The following is a 22,175-nucleotide window of genomic DNA, read 5'->3' as shown; positions in this document are numbered from 1 at the left end:
GGGCGGATCAGTGTTCGCTTTCCCTACCCAGAGAGAATATGGGACCCTGATTTTCACCTCTGACTCCAACCAGACCTGCTGCTGATATTTTCAAACTGCTCTTAGCTGACAGAAACTGCCAACAGATTGCTGAGCAGACCAAAAATATCAGCAATTTGTCCATGAAATTAGGGAAAAATAAAGAAAAGGATCTGGTATTCATACGACTGTGTGATTATTACCTATCTGAGGGCTAAAACTCAGAACAACTGGAATTTGTAGAGGGAATACTGTCCAGAATTGGAGATTTCTGCCTCCAGTATCCATACATTAATTTCCAGCATACTCATAATGAGGGAATAAACGAACAGGTTACAATTTACAAGAGGGCCAGCTGCAGAAGGGTCATCTAGATGTAAGTTTGATATTCAAAGACCACATTAAGTATACATGTATGCAAAATAATTGATCCTGTATTGCCACATAACTTAAGTTCTAGTTACAGTCATCTGATACTTCCAAAAGTAAGCATAATGCCCCATGTAACCAAGCACTGCATTGGACATGAAGAGGTACAACTTTCAAGCAAAGCTTATATGCATGTCACAGACGACAGCAGTTTTAATACTGAAGTTCCAGAAATCTGAAACCTGTTGGCCTTTATCTTACACCTCCTTATTAAAATCACACATGCCTCTTATTATTTGCAAGGTGAATAATACTATAATTGGCATTCTTGGACATACGGTTGTCTGAAAAACATTCATCTGGGTCAGTAATCCTAATCTAATTCCAAAAGCTTTTCTCAATGAAATGCCTTTGGCCATTGCCTTTCGTACATGGAGGGCCTCTCTCAAGGCCTATTTTTCAAACTACCAACTGAACTAAAACTACAATCCCTGTGTTTTTTAATTAGAATGGTGTCCTCTTCTTTAGCTGCAATATTTTTTGGCTGCAAATCTGACTTTCAAATAGTCATAATACCACATTCCATCTAACCTCTGTATTTCTAACCTTTGACCACCTTTTAGGCATGACTGCTTGCCATATGCTATGTATTTTGATTGCTCAGTATTTATCACTAGCTAGCTCATTTTGCAGTTATTTTCCTCCCACATGTGTTATACATCTTCTTAGTTGTTCTCCCCATCACAATACCACTACCTAGGAATATTAGTAAAGCTATTTATCATTTAATGTTGTAACTTCTAGGACTGTGCTACGGAGATGGGTATTTGAATCAGTAAATAAAGGATTGACAACAAGTAGGAAAGTATACGTCCTTACCTGACTACCTGCTATACAGGGAACATTTAAGTTAACTTGCTGCATACCTTGAACAACATTCTTGCTGTGACCTCAGTGTGTAAAATCTGAATGATTGCTAGTACGAATAGGCTTGTACTCAACCCCACAAGCTCCCCCCCCATTGTAGCTGATCTGTAGAACTGAAGACAACTTGTAAATCCAAGACAATAGCTACGAGTCCTCCATTCTTATTGCTAGTTAAGAAGCACATGTTTTTAGATAGCCGAGTAAAATCATGTGATCTGTTCCTCCAATTATCACCTTAAACTGCACTATAGGACTCATTGCTTCTTATTTCAGGAAGATAGACTGACCATTGTCCGGTTTTAAATTGGGACAAAAATAGAGCATGGTAGTACTCTACTGGTAGGTATGTCGGAAACAATTCTGATAAATTTTAACTGTTGCAGAATTCAGATATGAGGGTTGTAAGTAATGCACTCTAATCAGCATGTCTCTGAGTCTCACAGAAGAATTAATTGTATACCAGTGGCATCAGGCCTTGCATTTAAGGCACCTGAATACAAAAGAAATCACAACATTGGACTGCTGTGCTGCACTGCTCTATAATTTATTACCCAAATTGTCCACCAGTGATAGGAGTTGGATCCCAACCTTGTGCTTACAGTGCTATTCCAATCATTGGTTGAAAAACCCATATTTCAGTTTCTCCACACCTTGTTTCTCAATCTAATCTCCCTTCACCATGATTTGTTTATCATGGTGTAATGGATGAGTAAAAAACATTGTTGAGATAGCGGGTATTTATCTCAATCCATTGATACACTTTGTACTGATTAAAGCAAATCTGTAAGCTAGTGAACACCTATAACATTTCTTATTTTAAGTGAGTCAGTATGAATAAAAGAAAATACATAAGAAAATGTGAAGTATAAAAGGCTACGGCTATAGGAAATACACTACTAGGCAGAATAAGAGTCCCATTACAACTTTCCTGTTGTCTTTACAGGAAGAGTTCATCACCATAATTAACAATACTAGGCTGTAGCTTCCCCTGTGGTAACAGGGATTCCATGTTATTTCCCCCTGGAATGGTGAGGAACAAGCAGAACCTGGAGTTTCAATTCCACATCCAAGTGGTGTTCCCATTCCACAAGTAAATAAAGAGCCCAAATATGCAAACATTAACTACTTTTTGGAGCAGGTATTACATGTTGTGAGAGCCTTTTATTGTGCCAGTGGTAGAGTAGAAGAAGGATGGGGGGGCCACTGGAAGGAAGGCTTCCTTTTATTTCCACTGGGAGAATTCTTTCCTGCTCCCCACAACTGGCCATTGCAGATTCATAGAAAAGTCTGAGGCTGATACCTCTGGGCCTGGGGGTATGGGTTCAGAGTTTAGGGGTCTGATTATTATGTGCCTGGTCACACCAGAAAAGTTGTAGTAGTCTTCTTGGCCATTACTGTGCTGCGTCCCTGTGATTACAGCTCCAGACACCTTTTATTGAGGCTCTATGTAGTAACATAAAATTGTGGGTCAAATTTCCAAAGATGTCCTAAATTGCAGCGCATCAACCAATGTTGTTGCTCTGCACGACTTGAGGAAGAGGGAGAAGGAAAGCACCATATTTACTAAGATATGGTCCTATCCTGCTCTTTTCTTAGTATTGACACACAATAAAGTTGTCTAGCACCAAGTATGCAAGTTTACACCAAGGTTCCAAGGTGTCTATGTCACGTCTAGCATAGGTTTTGTCCTGGAAGTGTACCTCATGGTTAGTAGATAGGATTTCAAAAACCATGTGTGGAAGCATGGGAATTCACATGTATCACCCATGAAACCCCCCTGGACACAAACTAATGCAAAGCATCACAAAACGTCTCCATTCTGTGTTGCAACATTTGTAAGCACCTAATCAACTGCTCTACTGATCTTTTAGACTGACACTTGTGAGCAACCATTGAAGTTTTCCCTATACTTTACCAAAGAGAGATGTCTACTCTGACTGTGGAGTGCCCCTATGCTACGTGTAGAGAAAAATAAAAAAGTGTATTTGGCTAAAAAAAAGAATGAAACTATTTTTATGTTAAATATTAATGTAAATAAATTTTATACATTTATTTTAAATGTGAACCACAATAAAAAAAAATCCAGCACTATTAACTTAGGCCCTCATTACTAGTGTGGCGGTCCAAGGACGCCACACTTGCTATGATAGACAGACCGCCATAGTCTACGCGTTCCGACTGCTACATTACAACTTTAGCAGGTGGACCTGCCTAAAGACTGCTGTCCCCGCCAGGAATATGGTTCCTGACATGGTAACAGTGGCCTGAGTTGCACTCAGCCACAGCAGTGCTGAACTCTGCACCACCTGGCTGCTTACAATTCAGCTTTCTGCCTGTCTTTCCATGTTTGAAATTAATTGAAATTAGTTTCATTATATTGTAAAAGAAATTAATGTTACATTTATTTAGAGATTCAAACATGTTTGTTAAAATATTTTAGACTTAACTAATACTTTGCATTTTTAGATGTTTTAACATTAAATTATAATTACTTTAATTTAATTTATCATTATTTCCTATGGATTTTTATTTTAAGTTTCAACCTCCATAAATTTTCTGTGGAAGGGTGTTCCAGTACCAGTGATTGGCCATGTGTGGTGCTGTACTTACTCTAGCTGTGAGCTGAAGTAATTTACTACAGTTTTGAGTCCCTTTTTTGGCTGTAGTAACTGTAGAAGTGGCAATATATGAATAGCAAGTCTTACTCCTTTCTGAGGGTTAGTGCATGTCTCTCCTACAACCTCTACCTAACCCTGCCTAAGCCTCTCTTTATTCCGCCCTAAACCCCTTTCTATTAATGAGTAAGTATGGCTCTTTTTCCAGCCACTCTCTGTTCTCTCCCACATTTACTACTAAGTAGTAAACATACATGAGTTATCATCTCAGTATAAAAAGATAGGAGGAGAAGAGGCGGAAATTTGCATTGATAAGTTTGTGAATAGCATTTTCTTGTACTACAAAATGCACTAGGAGTATCAGCCACTATGTGTCCTATTCGTGAAGATATTTAGGAGTATGGCAAAATTCTCCTGCAGTACTACATCCCATACTCATCAATGTGTTTGTGATCTGTTCCCATAACATTAATGTTAACAGATTGCAGTTTAATTTACATAAAAAACATTTCTTGGTATTGCAGGCAAAGGAGAATGTGAAGATGGTAATTGCAGATGTTTTATTGGCTGGGAAGGTGACCGATGCCAGTGTTCATCTTCAAAAGAAAAATGCATGAACGCAAACAGAGAGGTCTGCAGTGGGCGAGGTACTTGCACCTGTGGCCACTGTGTTTGTTCTAAACATGGAAGCTTTGGCCCTTTCTGTGAATACTGCACTTCCTGTATCAGTGCATGTGAAAATAACTGGTAAGGTTTTAAAGCACATAAACAAATACCTTCCTCCTCTCTTACTGCTCACATTGTTTATGTTACAGCAAGTTTCACCTCTTTGGGTGTTACCCGTGGAAGCATTCTACTAGTAAATGTTTTACATTTAGAAATGTAGGTTGTGGTAAATATGTGGTGAAGCATTTGATTGGTCACTTTTAATACCAAATGCAGTATGTGTAGCAACAGCAATCAGGGATAACATGTCAATGATGTATACTGAGAACAACATCATTGCCTTTTCTTGAGATTATAATCTGCTATCATGTCCAGTGGCAGTTCAATTAAAACATTTCACTACAAATAATGGTCAGCATTAGATGGTATATTATATGAGGCTACTCAATGTCAGTGTATATTATTTTGATTCTACTTTAGGCATGTTATAGATAGTCAAGCCCTATTCTTCTTATGAGTGGAGATAATTTGATATGAATTATTATTAATGTTATAGTTTCTTGAGATGGTTAAATTCTGATGGATTTAACTTGTATGTAAATACTGCTTAGGGTGATATTTAAGGCCATCGTTAACAGAGGGCCCAGTAAATGGGCCAGATCTTTCCTAACACCAAAGGAGTACTGGTAACTTCAAGTGTGTTAAAAATGAAGCCAGTTATGACTTGGAACCTGAGGGTCCACTAAGAAATGGGTAATCAATTGTTAATTTCATGTCAAATTCCCTCTGTATTTCGTCATTTTGGCCTATTGGATATTCTTGCCTTTAATTTTTCAAGTTATGAGATTTGTGGTGTTCCTAAGTATCCCCTAATTCCGATAGGGCTGATAACTGCTGTTTGGAATTAATAGACCACTCATAATTAGGGACTAAGGCCCTATTACAACCCTGGTGGTCATGAGAACGCGCCATGGTCAGACTGCTGGCATGGCCATGTTTCCGCCAGCCGATGGCCTGGTGTTGCTGGCAGTCTCAATCCACCAGGGCAGTGCTGCAAGCAGTGCTGCCCTAGGAATTACGACACCTCTCTCCACAGGTGTTTACATGGCAGTTGCACCGCCTTGTAATTGCTGGCAGAGACGCAGTGCAGAGGGCCCCATGAGGGCTCATGCACTTGGCATGGGCAGTGCAGGTGCCCCGATGGCCAGCCCCGTTGTGCTTTGCAGACAGTGAAAAGCGTGATGGGTACTGGTGCACCCTACGCTCAGCAACATTGCCACCAGCTCAATTATGTGCCGGCATCAATGTTGTAGGCTGTTTCCCGCTAAGCCAGTGGGCGGAAACAGTTCCTGCCTTCTGACCCAGTGGGAAACTTGAAATAGGGGCCATGGGAAGGTCACCGCACTGACCACGGCAGATAGGCTTTTTCATCCACCCAAGTCAAAATGAGGGCCTAAGTATGTGCAAAGTGTTTCTCTCTTAACTTCCTTTTATTCACAATAAAGCTGTGAGTACTATTCAGTATTCACAAAGTTGTGTAAATTTGGGTTTTCACGTTAAGACCAAGAATGTTGTGCTCTTTTAAGTTGTTTTGAGGAAAAATAATTGCCAACATTCATTTTCACAGTAGAAAGAAAAATGGTTTGAAAATTAAAGTACAAGATAATGGCACACCCATTTCAGATGTAACTAGTTCTTCAGTTAAAACACTGCCAGTTTGTATGGAAAAATGGCTTCCCCGAAAGGTGACATAGGAAAGGTGGGAAACTGGGAGACATGTGGCCAGTCCAGTACCTGGATATATGTGAGACTTTGTTCTTGCTCGTGTAATAAAAATGTTGCACACCCTGGAAATATTGCATGGGGTAATTCCACACTATATAATTTAAGGATATATGGGATAAAATACTCCTTGCTGTATGCTACATGTAGATTGCAAATCACAGAGGAGTTCCATGGTAATACAGAGGAATGAGGCTGAAGGCCAATTTCCTTGATAAAGTCCTGGAGCCTCTGAGGTTAATTACAATACCCTTGAAATGTATGGCAGAGGGTATTTTATTCCTTATAATACATGGCCACACAATTACACTCAAATCAATTAAATACTAGAGCCCATATTTACAAAAAATTTGTGTCAGGGTCATGTCACTTTTTTGATGTAGCCCCAACATAAAATCTATTTTGGCATTCACTACGTCACATGAAGCCAGATTGATGTGGATTTGGAAAATGATAATAATGTTAGTAAAGCATAGCCCTGCCTTGCATTATCTCACCTCTAGGAGATGTTACATGGGTGGAGCATGGGCATTTGCTTGCATCTACCCATCTACTCTGATGCAAATCTAAATTTGCTAGTCATCATCATCATCATCTTCATAATCTTTGTTTGGCTAAACTCAACTATAAAAGACACTTGCATCATAATACAAACATAATTCATCTTAAAATTGAAACACACATAATAAAACATCAATCAATCAAACCAATGCATACGATGACCCCCCTATACAAGTAAAATCCATAAAATACTGCACACAGTACTCATTAGACAGTTCAAAATAAAATAAAGAATAAAAGACAATCAATTCATATGATAAAAACTGTCTATAATAAGCCCTCCATAGCACACCTTACAATTAATGAAAGAGTTAAACAACTTGAGACTGAAAAAAAAAAACAACATGGTCACAAAAGGACTGCAAAAATAGGAATGCTGGATTAACCTGATAAAAATCAAAAACTTTTAAAATGGGGATAATAAAATCTCTCCTTGGTTTCTCATAATATTTGCAAAACTTCACGTAGTGTAAGGTATCTTCAGGAGACGTAAACTCGCAGCCACACGTACCTAGATTTTTGGTACGGACCGTAGGGTGCTGCCAAACACTTTGTCCTGGGCTCAGTAGCTGCCGTGGAAGTTCTTCATTTGACGTCATCTAATGGGCTGATAGCATGTAATGATATATTAGTGTCTGATGGGCAGGGAGCTTCTACATTTAGAAAGCACATGCTATTATCTAAACTGGACCACATTCTGATCAAAGTCTCAATGTTGGATATGTTAGTAGATTTCAAGAGAGTGACCATTATCCTCTTCATGCTAAAATGTTAAGTTGTTGAGCTAGCATTTCCTGCCTTTGAGTACTTTCAACTTTTACCCCAGTAGTAGGGAATAACCCTAGGTCCATTAAATGGTCCTCAGTTTTGAGGAATCTAGAGATTCTGACTGAGATGTATAATGTTTTTGTGAAGACCTTACAAGAAACACCCATGTCAGTTAATTCTACAATTCCTATACCAGATATACATGTTGAGCTAGCAGAATTCCTGAAATCAGTCTTGACCAAACCCGTAACAACAAAAACCCTGTTCAAGACCCACAGTGAGAAAAGTAATCTATGGTACTTGTCACAAAGCAATAACATTTCTAGTTGATGCGCTCAAAAGTAAAAACATACAAGAGGTTTGTAAACTAAGGGGCACATATAAAAAGATGTTAAGAGCCACACGGCATACATGGGAGGATGTCTGTTGAGTTGACTTAGTAATGGCTGCATAAAAGAGCAATTAGCCTACTGGATTCCCTCCACAAAGTTTACACAAGAAGCTGCTTAATAAATTAAACAACTGGATTGAGGAAGCAGGAAGTAGGGTTTCATAGTAAGCAGTGTTTAGGCCCAAAACCAGTACCATTAACCAGGTTTTAAGGCTGCTGCTTATTATCTGGAAATACACTAAACTTAGTTGACCTCAAAGCTTCCTTTGATTTGGTTGCTAGAAGGCTGCTTGGGAAATTTCTAAAGAAGCTATGGGTCCTGGAAGCCATCCTTGCTCAACTCATAAGCCTCCATCATAAACACTTTGCCCAAATTCGATGGGGTTCTCAGGGGCAATTAACTGATAAAATCCCAATATGCACAGGTGTAAGGCAGGGGTATGTATTATGCCCTACCCTCTTCTCCTTATGTGTTAATGACGTAGTGAAGACACGTTTGCAAGGGAACACAGATGCACCAAAATTGGGGGGGTATAGATTGCCCCATTGCTATTTGCTGATGATACCTTTCTAATTATGCAGACTCCCATGGGATTGCAGCAGTATTTGGTGAATTTTAGTAATTTTGTTTCACCAAGTGGGGCGTGGCCAGGCAAGATGGCCAGCGGGACGTGCTCCCAGTGAGCTCCCTCCATCCTGTCGAATCCTAAATTGATCCTAGGGTTCCCTCGATATTTCGCACCACCCCCAGCAACGTGAACTGAAGCCCTGAGGGTCGCGGGCTATTGCGACCCACTGGAAGCATCCTGTTCCAGGTGCAAGGGTGCTCCAAGGCCGCGCGTGGGCCGGCGCGAGCTGGAGACACCGGGCGCGGCAACAGTCCCTCCCAGCGGTTGAGTCCAGGGAGGGGATCCCTCTCCCTCCTGGTGATTTCGACTGCCGGCGGCTGGCTGGAGGCTTGTTGTAGTCTCCAGGGGTCCCCGGTTGGGAGAGGGAACAGCGGGGACCCGTGTCAGGTGGGCCCGGCCGAGCCTGTGCAGTGCCTGGAGGCCTGGAAGTAGAGTGGCCCCTGCACTCAACAGCAGGTGGGCTCTGGGGCCTGCGAAGGAGATTGGGCGACGGCAGCGGCAGGTTTGGAGTTGCACCTGCTTAGGAGCTACCTGCTGACCCCTGTGTGGATGAGAGGGCCCTTTGGACATTGCTTGGGCTCTTCTGGGTCCTGTTGGTGCTGATGCTGGCCTATGGGATGGCAGTGGCGTGGCCTGGTGATTGTTTCGGTACTGCCTGGTGCTGAGTGGCCCCTATCAGCCAGCAGAGCAGCTGAGGAGATTTTGAGGGAACACCTGGTTGTGATCGAACGGATTGGAGCACAGTTTGAGGGGGGGGGGCCTGGAGTCGCCAAGGACAGAGGAGATATCGGAGCACTTGCCTGAGGCCTGGCCATGGGCATCCTGGAGCTGAGGTTGCTGGGCCTACGGCGGTACCTGTGTGGGTGCCTAGCCTTACCTGGTTTGGGACTGCCTAACGGGTGTCCTGGAGACTTGAGACTGTGGAGGTGACACTCGTGCCTCCGATCCAGTGATCGGTTGTTGTTTTCTTGCCTTCCTGGGCTTAAAAACAAAAAAAAAAGGATGGTACAGTCTACTTCTACTGCTGCTTAGGGATGGGGCGACATCGGCGGACTGATGTCTCGCAGGGAAACACAATGGAACAATATACCACTCTGGTGCCCCTACCCCAGCGCCATGTCCGTCCGGGTGGGCTGTCGAGGGCCAGAGTGGGATGACGACCACTGAAGAACCCTCATGAGCTGACATTCTTGCCGCTATTCAGGGCTTGAGAGTGGCCTTACTGGAGGATCCGTGGAGGTGGCCTGTAGGAGGACACTGCGGCTCGGGGTAAGTGGAGGACTTTTTGTGCTCAAGATTGAGATACAACAGGATGGGACGATGGCTGTGGTGCCTGCTGGGTCGGCGGATGGCTCTGGTGGAGGGCCGGAGCCAAATGAGTTGTTGGCTTCCGCGCAGGGCTGACTTTGTTGCTGACGCTTGGAGCTGCTTGTGGTGCCCTTTATCAGGGGGCTTGGGACTGTGTGGGAGCGATCTGCCTCTGGACGGTGGTGCTGGGAGATGGCGAACGGGGTCCTGAACGGGCACTGTCGGTGGTTGGCGATGCAAGATATTAACGGGGGCAATGCAAATAATATGTAGTAATGATGGTTCACATGTGGGCAATACTACATTGATGCCGGGTGGAGGGGGGGTTTCATCCACATTTGTGGTAGGTTCTTATACATGGGTGGTGGGGATTAGGCTGTTCTCGTGGCAGCATTTACGGACTGGATCTGCAGTATGGTGGTTTGTTCTGGTTGTTATACTGTATGTCCGGGGTGGGGGCTGAATGAGGGGTTCGATTGGCACAGTTCGTCAATGTTTGAAGTTGGTTTTACAGTGCAGGTATAATAGCGAGACATGCATGATGTACCTTCTTTACTTCCACATGGTGGGTCTGACGCCGGGGGAGGCATTAGAGCAGCGAGGTTGGTAATTCAGTACCAAAATGGGTCGCAAGATTAACATGTTGATATGGAATGTTAGGGGGTTGAAGAGCTTTACCAAGCGATATAGGGTACACTCCTTCCTAAAGAGACAGAAGGTGCATATTGCCTGTTTATAGGAGACACACATGACGGAGGAGGAGGCACAAAAGCTCTCTAAGAAATGGTGGGGTCAAATGTTATCTTCCTCCCTTTCCTCTTAAGTGAGGGGTGTGACAGCGTGGGTGGCTCCAGGGGTTCCTTTTACCCACACATACAGTGAGGTTGATGTTGAGGGGAGATATGTTCTAGTCGAGGGCATGCTGGATGGCTTACCCATCATTATGCTTAACACTTATGCACCCAATATTGATGATCCCTCATTTTACACCAACGTACCGGACATCCCGGGCAAGAGTGTGGATAAGTCCATTGTATGGGCGGGTGATTACAACTGCATACTGAATGGGGAACTGGATCACCTCCCGCTGAAGCTGGGTACCAAACCCCTGATGGTGAGATCACTTACCGATGTGATGATCCAGTTAGGGTTATGGGATAGTTGGAGGGAGTTATACCCGGAGGGTAAGGAATTCACCTGTCACTCTGGAACCCATAATACGCATACTCATTAGGATAGGTTTCTTCTGGCCGGTCTTCACGGTTCTAAGGTACTGGAGGTCACATCTGGGTCGGTTTCTGTCTGATCATGCACCTGTCTTGATGCAACCACAATGGGGGGCAACGGGCACCAGCACTGCGCGTAGTTGGCGCTTACCTGCAGAATTTCTTATGAATGTGTGGCGCAGAGATGGGGTGGGGGAGGCCATTACTGGTTATATGAACTTGATTTGGAATACAACGGCTTCTAGGGGGTTGGAGTGGGAGGCTGTTAAGGCTGTGGTGCGAGGGGTTTGCATTGGTATGGCATGCGGGGTACGCAGGTGAATGGAGCAAGAACTCACGGAGTTAGAGGCGAAACTAGGGGCTCTGCAGCGGAAGTTTCCAGACACAAGAACAGCTGAAAGGGAGGAGCTTAGATTATACAAGGAAGTTAACGATTGTTGGGATACCTTGAGTCAGGTCACCCTCAAAACATATAGGCAGTGCCTGCATCGGCAGGGGGATAAAGCTGGCAAGCTCCTGGGGTGGATTCTAAAGAGGGAGGTGGAGTCCCCTCCTATAATGCACATTCGGAATGTGGAGGGGGAGACGTATACAAAGCATACAGATATTTTGCGGGTCTTGGCAGAGCACCTGCAGAAGGGTTCGAGCTCTGGTCCGGTACCTCCGGAAGAGGGCATAGGGGGATTTCTGAAGCTGATGCGTCTTCTGCGGCTGGGTGTGGAGAGAAGGGGGGCCCTGGATGCGGCGGTTACTGTTGAGGAGGTTATCAAAGCAATAGCTGCGATGTCTAAGTCTAAGTGTCCGGGTGGCGACGGGTTTCCTATCGAGTGGTATCAGAAGTTCTCCCTGTCCCTGCAGGAGAGGCTTCTGGAAGTGTTTGAGGAAGCCACGCTAGTGTGGTAGGTTGCCAGACTCTATGCGACAGGGCATAGTATGCTTGATGCTTAAGCCGGGTGGGGACCCCAGTGATCCTTCTTTATATCACCCGCTCACCATGTTAAATAGCGATGTTAAGATACTTTGTACAATTTTGGCCTCTCGACTACGTGGAGTGATTCAGGGTCTGGTACACGAGGATCAATGTGGGCTTATCCCTGGTCGCAGCACACCTGCGTCGTTTGACTCATGTCTTGCATGAGATGGAGGGCGAGAAAACCAAATTGGCGCTGGTGTCCTTGGACCTTGAGAAGGCCTTTGATATGGGTGAGTGGGGTTATCTGCTGGAGGTGTTGCATGGTATGGGGTTTGGTCCTGGTTTCTGTGCCTGGGTGCGACTGTTATACAATGCTCCTACTGCGCAGGTACTGGTGGTGGGGAGCTATCTGACTCCTGGGAGATTGGTAGGGGTACAATGCAGGGTTGTCCGCTCTCGCCTCTCCTCTTTGCTCTCGCTGTGGAGCTGCTGGCGATATGGCTTCGCGAGGGCATGGCTCCGTGGGGGATCTGGGTGGGGCAGGTCACTCATGTGGTTTCTTAATATGCAAATGATGCGCTGGTTTATCTCCGGGGGGCCCTTGTCTCGGTTCCAATGTTGTTACAGAGGATAGATGTGTGTGGGGTTGGTTCTGGCCATAGGGTCAATCGGAAAAAATCACTCCTGTTCCCCTTGGGATCCCTCTGCGATGTACCACAGGCTGACTTACCTGGAGCTGGCCTTAGGTGGGAGATTGAGAGTTTCGAATACTTGGTCATTTGGGGCACACACACTGTGGTTGCACACAACAAAACATAATGTTGAGCGGGTGGTTGCCGGTCTGGAGCGTTCGGTCTTTTTTTGGAATAGATTACCTTTTTCTGTCATGGGTAGAGCAGCGGTAGCAAAGATGGTCTTCCTGCCACAATGCCTATACTTGGTCCAGAATTTGCTGTGCCTATTGACTGCTCGGTTCTTCTGTAGGCTTGACAGACTTTTAATTTCTTTGGTGTGGGCTGGACGATGTAGCAGGGTGGCTCTGCCGGTCCTGCAGAGGGATCTCGAAGGGGGGGAGGGGGGACTAGCGATTCCCAATCGTAGACATTATCATTATGCAGCACACCTGCACTTCTCTGCTAAATGGATGACAGATACCGATAATTGGGAGAAGAGACTGTTTACTGGAATGTTGGATAGGCAGGCACTGGTGTATCTTTTGATGATTCTGTCCCCGCAGCTCCCTATTTGGTGAGGTCCACTGTGTGCTCCAACGAGCTCCTTTCAACCGGAAACTGAGAATATGGGATCTAGCACCCTTTCGGGAAATGGAACAGTTAATGTCTGTAGAAGCCTTGAGACTGGGTGGTTGTAAGATAGCTAGGGATCTTTACCCTAATTTCTTTCACTGAAGCCAGGGACTTGTTCGGTGTGGGATCTGGTCAATTCCTGCAATACGCTAAACTTGAAAGTGTGGCATGTGAGATCTGGAGTGGTTTCCCGCTGGCCTACGGGGCCTCTGTGGTGCAACATGGCCTGCTTAATTGGGGCGAGGGATTGCACTTGATTACCCAGTTTTATAAAGCTCTTCGGTAGGATCAGCTGGCTGTGATGGGTGTGAGCCCCAGGGCATGGGAGAGGGACCTGAGGGTACCCATATCGGATACTGACTGGGATCTAGCCCTATCCATGGTTTGTAAGGTGTCATGTAATAACAGATTTAAGCTACTGTATTTTAACTCTGTATAGAGAGCGTACCTCACACCCAGTCATCTAAATAAGATTGACCCGAGGCGCAGAGTGGGGTGTCCTAGGTGTGGCGTGCTGGGAGCTTCCTTCCTGCATTTGGTTTGGACTTGCAGATTGGAAAACAATTTTTGGCACACAGTAGTGGCGAAAGTAGAGGAGGTGACAGGTTTGGGGATATAGGTAACCCCAATGACCTGCCTACTGGAAGTGGTGCGGAAACCGCAGGGTCGGAGTATTCCATATAAATTAGCACAGATGGCGTTAGTGTTGGCCAGGCGCAGGGTAGCGATTGGATGGATGAGCACCCGGAATCCATTGCTCCCCGACTGGATATGGGACTTAATGGAGTGGGGTGTAGCTGAGGCGCAACATATGCGCTTTGCTCGCAGGGATGACAAGGCACTCACTGATTTGGTAGCTTGGGGACCCTTACTGGACCGGTTCTCGGGTGTGGAGGATGCAGATAGTACAGAGGTTGGGGGGGGAGGGGAATCACACATTGAGCCTTTCGATCAGGTGAAGACCAACTATGTTATTGACATTTATACATTTTTCACCAGTAATATATCATGTTTGGTTTCATGTGAATCTTTTGTGGTTTGAGAGGGTGGATGGGTCACAATAATATAGTGGACGTGACTGGCCCCTGGTTGGTCTTTGCTCAATAATATTTTTTTGGTTTTGTAATACAGTATGGGTATTATATCTTGCATGACCTGCACTGCACTGGATGTTCATAGTTTAAAAACTCAATAAAAACAGTTAAAAAAAACGAAACTATTTTGTTTCACCAAGAGCCTGGAGATTAATATTTCAAAAATTAAATTGATGGCAGTCAGACCTCATAAATCATTGAAACAAATGCTGTCCCTGGGTAATGAACATCTGGAGCATATCTTAGGTTAGAGTTTTTGAGTATAATGCTCGGTAGTAGATTATCATGATCCCCCCACATACAGAAGAGAATTGTTGTGGCCCAGTACCAAGCCTCAGTGATCTACTAGAAGTTACAAGGAACATCCTCCAGAGCCCTACTCCCAGCCCTTGAATTATACAAATTAAAGGCCTGATCAGCTGCCCTGTACGGGGCTGAAATCTGGGACCTTGCGAATGTAGATGTGCTTATTTTAATAAGTTACTTTGCTCACTCCTCCATCTTCCTAAGAGCACTCCATTAAAACCTATGTTTCTTGACATTGCTCTAACAAAAGTGGGGGAACTCGCTAGACTAAGGCCCCTACTATGTTGGGTGAGTATTTGACCATGGAGGAGCTTACGCCATATCAAAGTGGAGAAAAATAATTTTTGACCCTTGATAGTCACTGTATCTTCCTGTGGTTCAATACGTCCAGTCTTGGTTTGACAAGCTGGGCCTTTGTTCCTTCTGGATAGATCCTGAATCACTGGTAGCAGCCTCAAAAGCTCAGTTAAAAACCCGTTACTGGAAGTACATCCAGGCCATGCTGCATTGTAACCCCACCTTTGGTAGATTGAGAAACCAATTTTTCCTAATCGAGGATAGCCACATGTATGGAGCATTTCTACACATACCATTGCAGCAAATTACAAAATCCCTATATTTAAAATTCTGTTATGACTTGCTTGAAATTTGGGACATTTACTACATAATGGAAAGCTAGGAGGAATAATGCTCCCTCGCCTGTCTGCACTTTGTGTTCCTTGTAAGCCATTGAAAATCTACCTCACGTGTTATTCTTTTGCCCAGCTGTATAAATGTCTTGATACGCGGAGGTATATGGAGGCCTTAATGTTATTAAAGGGTGACACATCCATTGACACTGTTTTTACTATAAGTAACTATTTTTTCTCATTGAGGCTAATAAGGAAAGCGAAAGGCCTAAAACTTTAGACTAGAATATTTTGGCAATATTAGAGATATTCTCTAGTTTAAGAATATGATTGTTTAAGATATCTAGTTACCTTTAATCCCCCTGGAACGTGCCCTATGGGGGATGCTAGTGTGTTATCTTATGTAAAAATATATTTTAACATTAAATATTACCATATGACCAGCGCCCCGTTCCTGTTGTAATCTCTCTTTGGGTTTTTAACCACGCCCATGTCACGCCTGTCACTTTCATTGCTTCGTGGGCTTGCCTTTTAGAATCCATTAGTAAAAGACATGCATACATCATGCCTTTTCCGGTTTATAGCCTTCTAGCGCACCAGCCAACTACTGAAAACATACGAAGCTCAATGTTTTTAGCTTGTTTTCTGCACTACTTTATCTTTTTATTTTCCACGCAGTCTGGGCTTTACATAGCGCGACCATGCTTGTTTTTTTGGTTTTCAATTTCAGCGCGATCTCGCTGGTTTTTACATAGCACAATCACACTCATTTTTTCCCTTCAATTTATGTGGCAAGAAAAGTCCAGTTAGACGTTTACAACGCTAATAGCTCTAACTCGAGCAAATGCGAGACCCGTTGCATTGCAAATGCTTGTTTGTACATGGTTTTATTCTAAGTATAAAGAGAATCCTTTTTGTGATTAGCTGCCAATTAGATATAGAATTATTTTAACTTTTTATTGTGATTTTATGTTTTGTTTTATAACGGAGCATTGTAAATAGAAATGTATTTGATTGAAAATTAAATATTTGCTTATGTTTATTGAAAATCAATATTTTTGTAATGATTTTTTCCGAAATAAACTTAACACTAAAGGGACATCTTTCAGATGTATTATTGATTTGAAAATGCATTGAGTTACCTTATTCACTACTGCTGCAGGAATTTTTACATAGGTGTAAATAAACTATGTAGAACATGGATGTGTGACATCTCAAACTGTTGTTCTATATTCATTTTCAGGAACTGTCTGCAGTGTCATATTTTTAATATGTCACACACTATGAACTATCACTGTAGAACCTCCTGCACTAAAATTGTATATCACCTTGACCAAACGTCAGGTACGTAAAGTCTTCTTTTAAAAAGCAGAAGCATTGGTAAGCATTGGTAAGTGACCTCCGGGTATTGGTATTTACATGTTTCGAGCAGCCAACGAAAATACATGAAGGAAAGCAGATGGGATACTTTCTGCCAATTTTAAAACCTTCTCTGTTGTTTTTGTTAGAGGATAAACGCACTATGGTAGGATTTTCTTTAATCATTACAATATATCGTCCTTAGAATGACACATTTAACAGGTGTCAAAAAATAATAAATCAAAATGCAACCAATATTTTCTACAAATAGTGGGCCTCACTATCTGTGCATTTTCTACCAGACTCACTTATTTTTTTATTATATTTGACCAAGTGAAATGTTGTTCAGCTTCATCTGGGTGGCGGAAGACATCTTCATCACCGGGACTGGATTACTGCCAACCATATATAGAAATCTCTGCCTGCCCTGCAGATATCTATTTGTGTTTGGAGGAGCAGCTGCCAAGCTCCAATTAAGGCACTGGAATTTGCTGAGCAGTCGCCATATTTCAGACAGCTGCTCTGCAGACTTTGGGGCATATTTCAGAAATGTGGTGCTGCACCTAGTGCAGTGCCACTTTCCTTGCGCCCTTTAGTGCCTCCCTACCGCCACCATGTGTGCACCGTATTTAAAATACAGCACACCATGGCTCAGGGTAGGGGGTGTTCAGAATTAGCGCCAACATTTTGGCTCTAACCCTGAACAGTACATAGGGACCCACTGAAACCAACGGTGTGCCCCCTTTTAATGCCTGCTCTGAGCAGACGTTAAAAAATGCCAGTAAAAATGACGCAAAGAAATCTGTTAGTTTTCTTTGCACAATTTTTTCGGCCCCCCTATCGGGGGTACACCCCCTTGCATACATTTTGCCTGCTGCAGGCATAATGTGGTGCAAGGAGTTACGAAGTAATTATGGTGCAGCATATTTGCCCATTTAACACCACATTGGTGTAAATAAAATGATGTAAATTATCCCAAAGAGAGAATTGTATGGAATCTGCCATATCTTGACATATTGGACTCAACATGTGTGCACAAGCTTCTATTATCCTTATTCAGCTGGACTCTCTCCTACATGTGTATCTGTAGTTTTGGCTAAAATAATTATTTTGCTGTGATCCAAACTCTCCAACTTTCGGCCTGATTTAGCTCTTGGCGATGTTACCACCAAGCTGCGTTGGTGGCAGACCCAAAAAGACCATCAAATCAACAGTGTTATGCCCGTATTTTGATGTTACAGCTCTGAAAGCGGTGGGCTGACAACAGATTACTGATGGGGGTGGACGGTGGTGGAACCCAGTGGACTTTGCAAAATGGTAGGGGCTATGTAATAAAGGTAAGTGACACACACACTGTCCCTTAGTCAGATGTGTAACCCTGAACTGCACACTGCACAACAGAGCACATTCACAGCATCATCCATTGCAATTCCAACACAACACAACCCATACATGCTGAAAACACACATTGACATCCATCCATACCACAACATACACACACCATTGACACTGCACCCACACATGATGCAATCAGAACAACAAACACAACTACACACCCATCTACAAAAACTAACTCACACACAAGCACAACTACACACATCATGACAACGTCCGCAACACAACAACACCACTCACCTGAATATTTCACATGGCAATACAACATACACAACAACATCAAGCTCACATGCAAGTGACACACATACAGACACAACCACACTACCTACTCCAGCTCACTCCACCTCAACCACCCAATCCACACACACACATAGACATACTTACTCACATACACAAAAGATGCCACAAGCCTACCCGTACAGGTCTCCTTGCAATGCGCACACATGGACACCATTCACAAGTGTTAATGTGCCATTATTGTGGTGCCTGCATTCATTTGGCAGTGAATACTGACGCCACAATGACAATTGTGTATGATATGCGTGTTGTGCCAGTGTGTCCCCAGTCATGTGTGACACAATTGTCTCCCTGACATATGCATGGCACCCTTACCTTCAAGTCTGGTGTCGGGGTTGTATTTTCTCTATAGGTAGGTGGCAGCAGCGATAGCAGGTTTTGTCCAGTCTGGACCAGTGGAAAACAGAAGTGTAGTTGGAAAAAAAAGTACGTTTTCATACTCACCCCACCCAAATCCTCCAACTCAGACGTGGAGGTCGGATCACCACCTTTTTCTTGGTGGTAAGGCAATCCAAATCTGCATGATGATGAGGGTGTCTGGGTTCCCGCCGACATCCACTTTTCCCTTCCGGAGATGACAGTTCGAATGCAGGCTTTTGGCTATGAGACCGCCCACATCAAAATACAGCAGGCGAACCATCAGGGCAGCAGATGGGTTTTTAGTTGAAAACCCAGTGGTAGGACCATTACCACCAACATCTAAATCAGGCCCTCTGTCTCTTGCAGCATCCCACAAAGTTTGATCTTAGCACCTATTCTTTTCAATGTGTATGTTGAACTATTGTGTGCTTACAAATTAGTGACAACACCATATATATATATATATATATATATATATATATATATATATATATATACAGATTACAGTCCCTGAATTCATATTTAGGATTAAGCATTACCTGCATTATATACACAAGTGAGTGGACCAAAACCACATCAAATCTGAAGTGTGGATTTAGCCTGTCTGTATCCAAGGAGATTCTGACTTCAGGAGTAGCTCCCTGCCCCTCTGCCCACCAGCCTGTGCTTTATTGATTGGCCCTCTAGCCTACAAGCAACCCTGAGCCCCCTTCTACACCTCCACAGGCCCTTCAAGTTTGTGGATGGAACCCCAAGACAGTCACCTAAATTTTGTAGCCCCAGCTTCTCCGTGCCCTTAACATTCCAGTGAGCAAGAGACAAAGAAGATGGTAAGAGCACAGACTTTGTGCTGTGTATTATTGAAAATGTAAAACTGCTTTCTTCCTCTGTCTGTGACTGTTTAAATTTACCTCTTGGTCTCTGTGCAATTTGTACTTTTAAAACTGCAGTTGTTTTCTACCAGTGACTGTTTACATTTCTCTCCTAGTTTTCCCCTATACTGAGCAAGGGCCTGAAAAAGGCAATCCACTCTTTCCCCTTCTTTTTTACAAATTAAAAAGGCAAACTACACCTCAGAGGCCAACCAGAGTGGGATTAAGATACTACTTAATCTGCTTTGTGGTTGAAACTGTTTTTCGAAAGTATATGCAGCACTCGTTTTTTAATAGAAAATGTGATTAGTTTAAGTACTTAAAAAACAGTATTTTTTATGGCTTTAGATTTGGGCCTTACCTGCAAGGCTAAACAGAACTATAAAGTGTGGCTTGAGCCTGTCTGTATCCAAGGAGATTCGGACTTCAGGAGCAGCTCCCTGCGCACCAGCCTTTGTTTAAAGTCACATGTCCCTTATATAACTTTATATTGGTTGGTTGAGGTCTGATTGGTTAATAGGGCTAAGGGTCTGATTGGCTCCTGGGCCTAGGGTTTCTATTGGTTTCTATTGGACTTATGGTTTAGGGTTTGGGTTTTGATTGGCTGTTAGGGATAGGGATGTGATTGGTTGATAGGCCATCTACTATTGGTCCCAGGGCTTAGGGCTAGGGTTTTGATTGTCCAAAGGTGTCTCCTGACGTATTTAACCTTAACGTCTCAGCTCGTACATCGAGGATGAGGGCTGAGAGGACAAGATCAGTTGCCTGTTTGGGCCTGGTTGAGTCAGATCTGACCTAGGGCCGGAAATGCTGTCCTTTTGTCCAATGATGAGCCACCACCATAACCCATCCACGTCACAAAACATATCAATATACTCTTGTCTAATGCACTCTACTCATTTACTACAAACAAATCCTATCCACATTTCAATGTCTCAACAACCACAACCAAATCACACAAATCACACATATCACACCAATATTCCCTTTTACCCCAACTACCACACAATGGCACCTTAACCTCACAAAACAGAACTCTGTCCAATACCACAGACAAAACCACACATCAACACAGCACAAGGCCACATTATGCTTAATATTAATCCATCCAGACATACACCCTGTTAATACAAAGCACCAACTCTACCCTCTATTTGCTCCTGTCAGACACCTTTCTGTCACCACTAAACTCAGCCCTCCATGATATCATCCACCAACATACTCCACCTCTTTCATCAAAAAAACACAAACAATCCTTTCTCTCCACACCACCACACATATCACCTCTTCCAGCTATCTGATCTAACACATTCATAACTCTTGTCCACTCCCTCTCACACACCACATACACTACATACACTCTTTTCCAAAATATATCACCACCCCTTTATCATTCAAATTCCACTCACCAATAGTACTTTACAGTATATGTAAGTCCTCAGAAAACCACTACATCAATATCTCCTTTCACTACTCGACAAAAACTAAACATAACACGCACCAGCACATCAAAATCTCACACACAAAATGTCATAAAGCTTTCGGTCACAAATTAGAAACATACATCCACTTCCACCCCTATGAATACACAAATGATGCACATTCTAAACCATCTTTCCTCCCAAAGTTTCTATCTTCACCAAAACCTACTACAAATACAGCAATGCAACAACTCTCATTCACCCGCCTCTCATCCATTACACAATTCAGAGCTCTAAAACATGACCCATATTCTCTACCACCACCCCAACCCATACTCTTTCCACCCTAAACCGACACAAACAAAATAAACAGAATGCCACTCTTCACAACTTCAAATACCCATTCACAAAAAGGCTACTCTACAAAACCAATACAGCTCACCAACTCACTCTCAACCACTATCTCCACCACCTACACACTGTTTTTTCAGCCTGCTGGATGAGGAATACAATATACAAAAATAACACTATTGCTATCCTCATTCAGTTAATATTAGCACTAATAACTCACCTGCTACAAATTCAAAGAACGCTGCTCAATGTTCTGGAAAACATTCACACCACCATCAAAACACAACCTTTAAACTGCCTACTAGTAAATGCTCGATCACTTTCTGTAAACAAGCACCACATCTATGATCTATTCACTGACACTCAACGTGACTTACTTTTCATAACTAAATCATGGTTGAGAGATGACATGGCTCTTGTGTTGCATGAAGCTGTTACTTCAGGCTATCAAACTGTCATATAAAATCATATAGTCAAAGGAGGTGTTGGATTATTCAAGCAAACTATAAACCTCACCAAAGCTGACAGCATTTCTAAACAAGGTTGTGAGGCTCCCAACTTCCTTCTGTAACGTCCTCCTACAGACCATCATTTAGCAATGCAACATTCCC

The 22,175-nt window shown here is 43.3% G+C and overlaps 1 protein-coding gene across 2 annotated transcripts in view; it reads left to right on the top strand.

Moving 5' to 3' along the window:
* Positions 1 to 22,175, top strand: part of ITGB8 (integrin subunit beta 8) — a 298,148-nt gene that overhangs the window by 250,229 nt on the left and 25,744 nt on the right. For both annotated transcript variants that reach the window (XM_069211685.1, XM_069211686.1), the window contains 2 exons: positions 4,454 to 4,676; positions 16,753 to 16,853. In XM_069211685.1, the coding sequence (XP_069067786.1) occupies positions 4,454 to 4,676; positions 16,753 to 16,853 (324 nt within the window). The remainder of the gene's footprint in view (positions 1 to 4,453; positions 4,677 to 16,752; positions 16,854 to 22,175) is intronic.

Source organism: Pleurodeles waltl, chromosome 10 (genome assembly GCF_031143425.1).
Source record: "Pleurodeles waltl isolate 20211129_DDA chromosome 10, aPleWal1.hap1.20221129, whole genome shotgun sequence".
In the NCBI taxonomy this organism is placed as follows: Eukaryota; Metazoa; Chordata; class Amphibia; order Caudata; family Salamandridae; genus Pleurodeles; species Pleurodeles waltl.
This window is presented reverse-complemented; position numbering and strand designations above follow the sequence as displayed.